This window comes from Calidris pugnax, unplaced genomic scaffold (assembly GCF_001431845.1).
Source record: "Calidris pugnax isolate Ruff unplaced genomic scaffold, ASM143184v1 scaffold13, whole genome shotgun sequence".
Lineage (NCBI taxonomy): Eukaryota > Metazoa > Chordata > Aves > Charadriiformes > Scolopacidae > Calidris > Calidris pugnax.
Genome location: NW_015090810.1, coordinates 23,110,300 through 23,120,259, shown reverse-complemented (window position 1 = coordinate 23,120,259; position 9,960 = coordinate 23,110,300). Strand labels below are relative to the sequence as shown.

The window sequence follows — 9,960 nt, the reverse complement described above, 5'->3', positions numbered from 1 at the left end:
CCTTTCTCCTATATTATTTCTCTCTATATTATTACAAGAGTTCGCTAAAAAACACAGGTAAGCCATAATTGGAAATTTTAATTAGGAATTATTGCAAGTAGAAATCTCTAATTGAATTCCTAAAATTCATAAATTTCCATCTGTTTTTTTTGTAACACAAGTTGCTCAGACTTCTGGTATTTCTTCAGGAATTTTTCTTATTCAAAGCCTCTCTCAGCTGTTCCATTTCTATTCTTGTTTCTAGATATACTTTTTTAAATTGATCTCTTACTTGTCAAGATGAAGTTTGATTCTCAATAGCGAAATATTTTTTTCTGCCATTAGAACAGCTGGGCAAGAGATCTAAAATTTTAAAGGCAACTAAAGTCTTAAAAAATTGGCTAAAGAGGAAAAAAGGGTAGTTCCTGTATTGTTTTACATATAAAAGCAGTTCCTTACTGTCCTCTAGTGGAGTAGGACTGTCCTCACAGACAGTAACCACCTTTCAAAAAACCAAGTGTGTATTGCTAAAATATTCAATTGTACATTGTTCACTCTTTTGTACCAAAAATCTCTGCAAAACATCTCTTGTATTTGGCAGCTGAAATACTAATGAACCCTGAAGTAAGCAGAAGTTAGTATCAAATGGCAAAGTCTAAATATTGCACCTTTCAACGAGCGTTACAACTCTAGGTCTGTGGACAGAGGACACGTCATATATTTAGTGAAACAACTCTTAAGCTATTCCTAAGTTGGCAGATGCAGACCAAAAGCTGGAGTACATCACCTTTTAAAGGGAAAAGTGGTATCTCAGATAGTAAGGCAGTAAATACACTGTGGAATTTTGGCAGTATGAAACATGAAGTATGGCCAGACTGAGGAACACCTATGGAAACACAGATACCTCCCCCTAGGATGCTCTCACAGCTTCCTGTAATGTAGACTTCAAAAACTCCTAAGGCAGTGGTAGCATCTGTAACACATCCTTGATGACTTCTTTCCACCTTATGTTCCTTTTAACCTGCTCAAATGTTTTTTGTATCCATAACATCCTGGAGCAGCTCCACAGCATAATCCAAGGTTCAACTGGTTTATGTAGGAAGATGCCCTTCCTGCCTGCAACTAAACCTGCAGCCCCTTAGTGAGCAACACCTCCTGTTTACCATTCCCACACTTCATGACTTTATTGGCATCTATCACACCCCTTCTTCTGTGTCTCTTTTTCAACTGGAATCTTACCTTCTGCTTGGCAAGTGCCCTCCTTCTGCTCTATATTCTAGTTCTACTTGCACAGTGAATAATGGAACCAACCTTTCTACCAGCAGAACCTACTGCCACTCCGATAGCACTACACTTGGAATTAAATGGTCCTATCCACCAAGTTTTTAAATATGTATTTTTTACATACACACATACACTATAAATATATATATATATAAAAATACAACCATAGAAAGGGCAGATATATTTTGTAAATATATATATCTCAATAAAAGCATCTGTACTTTCTGTTCTTTTATTCTGGTTTAAGGCACTTACATAGTTGCTTGCTTTATGATCTCTTTTTAAAGAGAATTCTCACTGGTTGAGCCTAACTCTGTAAGCTGCTTGAACATTTTAGTCTATTCTAGAATGCTATTTTATTCTTAAGTATCTTACAGTGATCTCTGGCCTACCTATGTAAAAGCATTACCCTGCCTCTGTGATACTGTATGCTTTTACTCTCCAAAGGCAAGTATGAAACTATATCCTCTGCTATAAAAAATTAATTTAAAATACGCGTGGAGAATCCTTCATAATCTAGTGGACAGCAATGGTCATCACCTAGGAGAACTCTGTGCATAGCTGTCATCCCAATTTAGAAATAACTATACTTATCTTCTATCAATAAATGAGACAGATATACAAACAGATCCAATTAAAAGAAAATATCGGATATTCTAATTTAAACACTGAGGAAAACATGATGCTGTACATTTAGCAGAAAAATTTAAGACAGACGCTTAGACTACATGGTTTTTATACCTCCAGACTATTAACAGTAGATACCTTTCATATTTAATGCAGCTTTATTACAAGTAGATATAACCATTATTACCAAAAGAGAAAGGCTATATAAAAAAATCCAGTGCAAAATAAAAGTACCCTATGAAATCTGCATTTCTGTTCCCATTGACAGGTATTTCGACCTTGCAAGAACAAGTGATTTCAGTGAGTTCAAAGTAGTTCCTCACTGACACGTTTAGACAGGATTTGCTGGAATTTTAACTGTTTAACTTCAAAGAAAAAAAAAAGGGAGACTCATTGTCTGACAGGTGCAAAAATTAATACAAAATGTATTAACACAATATGAAACAAACATACATTAAATAGTTTTGTTTCTTGGTACATCAGATTTTCAAATGAATTTTATAACATTTACATATTTAATGAAATGATTTATCTATCATTGTGGAAAACACAGTTCTGTATTTCAAGTTTATATTAACTATAAATATCTAAGAACAGGAAAGATACTCTTCAAGTTGGTGTGCCTTATTTCCCCATCCTTTATGTCTTCTGCTCTTTGCCTTTTGGAGAAAACATTACAGCATAAGGCTGCCGTCTTTTTGGACGCTGACAGGGAGCAAGATCCTCTTTAATATATCCTTAAAAAAATAAGAACAAATCTGAGGTAAGAAACACAATATAAAAACACACGTAACTTTAGTTTCATTTTTTGTTTACCCTCAAAAAAAATCTTGTATTTTTTTTTTCTTTTATGGCAACTGCTTCTTACTTGACAAAAAGTTAGACATCCCAGGCTACAGTATCATTAATGAAAACACTCAGCTGCTTTTTAGTAGATGAGTATAGTAATGTAATACAGATTATACTGAAGAGAATGGAAACTATGAATTGTTCATCTATTCCAAACAAAATTGCATTTTTCACTCTCTCTTCTACAGAAGATTTTACATAAGAGTAACAAAGTATGCAAGTACTGCGAATCCAGTTGACTAAAAAAAAAACCACTTTGAAAAAATGTATTTCTTAGTAATACACAGGAAACTTGTGCCACACAGGTATGTGTGCTTTGTGAGTCTAAATAGTTCATCCCACTGTTTTGAGGGTGTTCTTATTTATTAAAGGCTTGTCCATTTGGAAAAAGCCAAACATGAACCTATGGATCAAAACACACCTTGAAAGCTCTCTGATAAGTGAAGTGCATAGAAAATTTCTGTAACATGTTCAACTTAGCTAACACTGAGAGTAAGCAGACACTATGCAAATCTGTTACAGCACCTGGCTTTTGTCAAACCCTTACTGTTTATCAGCACTAACATCCACTGAAGTGAGAGTAGCAGATTCCTATTTCATAGTTGGAAAATGCTGTCTACACAACCCAGTTACTTAAAAAAAAAACCAACACAAGTCACAATTGGTTCAAGACACCAGTGAGAAGTAGAAAATACATCCTTTGTACCCTGCTGCTGCTGAGTGACAGCTGCAATTACTCATCATGGGAACTCTCTGGTGTTTTGGTTTTCTTGCTGCGCTCTTGTATAATATGGCTTTTTACCAAGAAAGGGCTGATCTAAAATCTGCCTGATACACTGTTGAGAACCATTAACAACCAAACAGCTGTTACTCTGGCAGAACAAGGAGATAACCGAGAAGCTAATTTTTAATGAGGTTGCAGATTCCAAATGGGTAGTAACAGACAATCTCCCCGACAGAATCTCTCAATCACCTGAAGTTATAAATGGACGTGCCTAGTTTAGACCAGCTTTCCCATGAGCTGCAATAGGTAAGAAGCAACCAGGTTGGAAGAGAAAGGACCATGATTTGTTCATCTTGAAAGATAATGACCAAGAACCAAAGGTGGTTCAAGAGTGGTGGGAACTCTCTCTCATTCCTTAAGGTAAAGGAGGAACAGATTAGCCTCCTCTCTTGTGGATACACAAGAGAGGAAAGAGACTACTCACAAAGGAAGCAGCGATTCAGCAGCGTTCCTGAGGTGCTGGCTAGCTGGACTGAGGGATTCACTTTCCCTTTTGTTATACCAGAGAGAAATTGACAAAACCAAACCAAAACAAAAGAACCATTTTCCTGAAGCCTAACCAAGTCCAGCCCTTAACAGCCTGCAAATTCTGTGACTAGCTTAACCTTTGCAGTGGATATTTAAGAAGAGGGAACTTGGCTTGTGCTTCAAGAGCAAATTTGACATTTGTCCCCCACAACGGGGGGGGTGGGGGGAGAGCCTTAAAATTCTGAACACCATGTTTGAAATACACATATTTCTTGGAAATACAGCTCTAAATTTAAATGAACTCAACTCACTACCTTGATTAGGCAGTATGATTTGCACTGTGAAAGTTATGTTAGGCCCTAGAAATCAAGGCTCCCTGTTTTAACGCAAAAAACACAAACGTATCGCTGGCTACGTTTTCCTATGCCTGACCTTAAACTGTTATAAGAATATAAACAGATAAGAATAAGTGAAGATTAATACTTCACAGCTAATAACATATGCACAAATAAAGATGTAAGTAACTCAAAGAGAGTTCATATGGGGCTCCTTACCTCAGAGCTTCACCATGGAGAAACATACATGCAGTACACTACAAACTCATCATGTTTTAACGTTATAAGTAAAAACTCATTTTTATACCGAGCCCTAGCATTTAGGAGAATTACTTAGGAAAGAACAATCTGTGTGAAGAGGACTAAAATAAACCAACCAGAACAACTTTTGAGTGTCACTAACAAGCAGGGCATATTACTTAGGAAAGAACAATCTGTGTGAAGAGGGCTGAAAAAAACAAACCAGAACAACTTTTGAGTTTCACTAACAAGTAGGGTATAGGTATTAAAAACTATTTAATCACACCCTACCTTCAATGTTTCCAGTATCATGTGGACATCAATAAGGACATCAACAGTGCTGCCTGACTCTCCTCAGTAAGTACAATCTCTCAGCCTTTGCCTTTGAAAATGTTGACCCAACTCTTGCTTTGGTTCAAAGACATGGAGGGTTTTAATTAAGTTGGTTTTGCCTTCTCTATCTAGACTCTAAGAAAGTTTCCTTATATTCCCTTATGTTCCAAATAAGGCCTGCTGATAAGTAATCAGACCTCAGGAAGATTGGGTGAAAAAGTCTGCTTTATGAACTAGAGATAATTGCTCCCTGTTTTAACGCAAAAAACACAAACGTATCGCTGGCTACGTTTTCCTATGCCTGACCTTAAACTGTTATAAGAATATAAACAGATAAGAATAAGTGAAGATTAATACTTCACAGCTAATAACATATGCACAAATAAAGATGTAAGTAACTCAAAGAGAGTTCATATGGGGCTCCTTACCTCAGAGCTTCACCATGGAGAAACATACATGCAGTACACTACAAACTCATCATGTTTTAACGTTATAAGTAAAAACTCATTTTTATACCGAGCCCTAGCATTTAGGAGAATTACTTAGGAAAGAACAATCTGTGTGAAGAGGGCTGAAAAAAACAAACCAGAACAACTTTTGAGTTTCACTAACAAGTAGGGTATAGGTATTAAAAACTATTTAATCACACCCTACCTTCAATGTTTCCAGTATCATGTGGACATCAATAAGGACATCAACAGTGCTGCCTGACTCTCCTCAGTAAGTACAATCTCTCAGCCTTTGCCTTTGAAAATGCTGACCCAACTCTTGCTTTGGTTCAAAGACATGGAGGGTTTTAATTAAGTTGGTTTTGCCTTCTCTATCTAGACTCTAAGAAAGTTTCCTTATATTCCATTATATTCCAAATAAATCCTGCTGATAAGTAATCAGACCTCAGGAAGATTGGGTGAAAAAGTCTGCTTTATGAACTAGAGATAATTTCAGAGAACCATAAAAAAAAAAAAAAAAAGAAGCTTTGTAAGACTTTTTTTGCACAAACCTCTTTCCACACAAGTTTGGGTGGAAGGAAATCCAACCTCCCAGAAGTTTTCAGGAGTATTTGGAGGAATGTAGCGAAATCTGTGTCTTGAACAAGCAGCTAGCTTCTTTTCTCTCTCTTCTTCTGGAATGTCTGCATAATACTGAATGTTAGGGGGGAAAAAAATTCCAAGTTAACAAATTCATACATATAGAGCAACTGCTTTACACAATGATATTGTCAATCACTGTTTATTAACACAGTTATCTAAAAATAATGGTGGGAACAGACAAGAGTAGAGATTTGTTATCCAAATGACAAACACCTGGCCATTATCCTAAAAGCTTGCTGAATTTACAGATTAAGTATAACCTTATGGTGGCAAGTTTGTTAGCTTTATATCTTTTAACATACCATAGGTACAAGATTTAGACATGTGTACAATTACTTATGTCAACAGTTTTACTGACTGGCTTTACAAAGCTAAGTAGCCCAGGTGTTGAAATAGATGGGAATTTCCTAATAAACTCAGCTCACATTTAGAAATAAAACAGAAAAATGAAAATGCACCAAAAAAAAATATGATGTAGAATTATTTCCAGTGTCTAAATTTACACTAGTAACAGCAAACTTAAGTCAAAATACTTTCTACTTTATTAGCCCCAAATTAGGAGGAAATAAAGAGCTAATTTAACCAGCTGACTGATACTGGGACTCCAACTGGGCATTTTCTACAGTATACAGTAAATTGGCTACCTAATCTTTATTTGTACAGGACTCTGATCTAGTAACGTGTATCTCCTGGTAAAGAACAAAGACTCAGGTTGTCAGCAGGCTGTAACCAACATTTCAGATCACTGGCCTGTCTACTACAGAGTCCTGGTGCACAGGATATAATAAATTGTCAATTCCAAAGATAACTTTCAAGAATGGTTATGAGCCCCTCGTGAAAAGTTCTTCAAAATACATTGTGTATAAGCCTCCCACGCTCTTGACAGCATAACCCCTTTCAGTCACCGAATTTGCAGGCACTTAGTTTGAAAATGTCTGCCACTGTCGTATACAACATTCCCTTAAAGAGGAAAAAGCCTATGCCAAGACCAGAACTGAAGTGGGTATCAGTAGCTGAGGATCGAGTCAGAGCAGGGTCACTTATGCAACTGGACTTCAAAGACCCTGCTGGAAAAAGGCCTTTGTCACTCAGTTAAAGATCTAGATACTAATCAAAGAGGAGGAACAGGTAATTATCATCTAGTACACATCAGTTTTCACTGATAAAATTTAAGTGACATGGTGTTAATTCAACAAAATTAATTACAGGAATTCTACAGTATCTGTGTAAACCAAATAGATTAATAGTTGAGTATTATTTATGGATAATTACCAGTTCACCTTATATTTGACCTTTAAATAGTCTGGAATTTTAGAAGGCTGCCTACTAAAATTTTGCAGTGTGCTGCAATTTTTTGTTTATGATTGGTGAGGAATATTAATGGATCAAATAATGAAAGATACAGCACAGCTCTGTAGGAACAGAAGTCACTGAAATCAGTTGTTCTTGCAAGGACCAATCAATAATCAAGCTAAGTGTGTATTCAAAAGAGATTAGTAACTTTTTTTTTTTTATTTTGGCTTGTTTAGAAATCTATTAGTATTGACAAAGAATGAGAAAGTTACACATGTCTGCTAACCAGCAAAAAGAACTCTTAGCTGTTTTCTAGATTAATCTCACTATCCACAGCATTTTCAATCCCCTCAAAACATTCGAGCTAGGCTTTTCCATGTGTGAACAGATATGCAAAAAACTCATCCTGCAGTATCTTCACCGTAAAAGAATCGTTTACAGAACTCTACAATCTGCAGTCTCAAAAAGAGAACAAACCCTTAAAATATTCCTCTCATTTGTTTAGCACAAAGTTACTTATAGAGTAATTTCTGTAACCTAAATATATATAAAAGCATGTAACCAATTTCCTAATCAGAAGTGCGGCTACACTTAGTAACCACAGTAATTTCTGTAACCTAAATATATATAAAAACATCTAACCAATTTCCTAATCAGAAGCGTGGCTACACTTAGTAACCACACAAACAAACATTACTTTTACAAGCTACCAGTAACTCCTGCACACAATCCTTCTCTGATCGCATAGTAAAGTCATAACAAACCAAACCAAAACCTCTTATCAAATGTTCTACACTCTGAAGTGAATGAGATGCTTCCACAAAGTTTTAAGATAAGGACTTATAAAAGAGATCGACATCAGTCTGCTACGGCATGCGCAGAAGTTAAATCTCTCACATCTTCTCAAAATGACAGGTAACTCTCCCCACTCCTACACTGCTGCATGCAGCACGTGCCCAGAAGCAATTTACAGATTTCTACCCCCTCCTTAAGTATTTCCTTGGACTTTGGAGTCTTTTCAAACCTGTATGACTAATAAGTAAGCCAAAACTTTTTGAAAGCATCATTTATGCTTTGTCCAATACTCCCTTTCTCCATAGGCATTTCATTCAAAGCTAGTTTTATTATGGTGCAATGACACAGCCAGGCATTCCACACATTCCAAGACATTCATCTTGACTAGTGTAGACTTAAAAAAACCCCAACAACCTCAAATTTTTCTGAAGTTTAATGTAAAAACGTATAATATCGTAAAATTGGAGCTGTAAATGTTTCCGACCACCAGTTACCACTCTAACTTGCCAGAAAATAACAAGAATTGGATTTACCGAGAGAAGATCTGTAGCTTACGGAGACAGGAAATTAAAACCCTTAACACATGTCTCTTGGCCAAAAAAAAGACTGAAAGCTTGAGTGGGTTTTTTAGCCCTTGTCCTCCCCCCCCGGCCTTGTTTTCTTTCAAACTCTTTAAATCAGACATTTTTGAACATGGTATTTATAGTTGACTGTAAAACTTAACTATTTGTATTTAATGAGTTTTACCAAAGCTATTTTTCAGGACTGTGTTTTTATTAAAAATATATTATACTAAATTTATTCAGCTAAGTAAATGTGATTTAACTACAAATATTACAGAGAATCCCTCATTATTCAGTCATTAATCCACACTTCCGGCAAGTCATAATGTATAAGATCAGCGTCTAATTAACTCCAGCTTGAAAGTCTATTAATGACTAAACAGAGTATGTCCTCATTACACATGTAATTAATTCAATATTTTATTACTATATCAAATACATGAAAGTACTTTAGTAATTTGAGAAGGAGGAAAAAGTGTCATATGAAACCTAAAATGTCATGCTTTTTAACCTGCTAATGTAAACATTTTTGCATGCATTTGCACATATATACACATTGGCACCTATGCTGGTGCAATTACCTGAAAACACAGACACCTCACAAAAAAGGGAAAAAAACCACAAATTAAGATATATCTATATATAGGTACAACAGGACATAGAACTTATGTATTCCAGTAGCAGTAAATTGCAGTAGAGCTTTTGAGCTAAGTTTAGAAACTTGAAATCATTCTTTGACTAGGTAAAGTATTTTTTAATAACAATCTTTCTGGATTGTGAAAAGTTTCTATTCTCAGATACACGCAAAAAGTTAACACTTTCTAAGTTATAGCCAGTAACTACAGTTAAAAGCAAACCAACCATCCCAGAACTTGGTAAAACAGTGTTGGTAAACATTTACTTATCTGCTGCTGTAGGTACTGATGGTGACGCAACCAGATCCCTAATTTCACCAGCACTTTAGCACTTGGACACTAGCAGAGTTAGAAGAATGGAAGACTGACAAAATTTTAAAGCACTACTTACTATTTCACATTCCTTACACGTATGGCCAGGCAATTTTCTTCTTTCTTCTTTTTTCCGAATAACCTCAATATGAGGAAAATCTAACACAGTATTCTTTCTGAAAAACAAAAATTTTTTCACGATAGTACATTTATTTCTCCTACGAGTCTGGAAATTTTCAGTTTTTAGAATATAATGAAGGAGAGTCAAGAGAAGAAAAAAATAACAGAAAACGCCCACAAAACCCAGTTATATTGCATTTCATATATGAATAGGACTTTTTTTTGTAACAAAAACAGTTTCAGGATTTTTAA

The 9,960-nt window shown here is 35.6% G+C and overlaps 1 protein-coding gene across 3 annotated transcripts in view; it reads right to left on the bottom strand.

The window, feature by feature from the left end:
- Nucleotides 1-2,029: 2,029 nt before the first annotated feature.
- The window catches only part of RBBP8 (retinoblastoma binding protein 8), a 44,199-nt gene continuing 36,268 nt past the window's right edge, over nt 2,030-9,960 (bottom strand). For 2 of the 3 annotated variants that reach the window (XM_014938764.1, XM_014938765.1), the window contains 3 exons: nt 9,668-9,764; nt 5,900-6,041; nt 2,397-2,627 (listed from right to left, as the gene is read on the bottom strand). In XM_014938764.1, coding sequence (XP_014794250.1) covers nt 2,530-2,627; nt 5,900-6,041; nt 9,668-9,764 — 337 coding nt within the window. In that variant the 3' untranslated portion in view covers nt 2,397-2,529. Of the gene's footprint in view, nt 2,628-5,899; nt 6,042-9,667; nt 9,765-9,960 lie in introns of all 3 variants that reach the window. The other variant, XM_014938763.1, reaches the window with a different exon arrangement.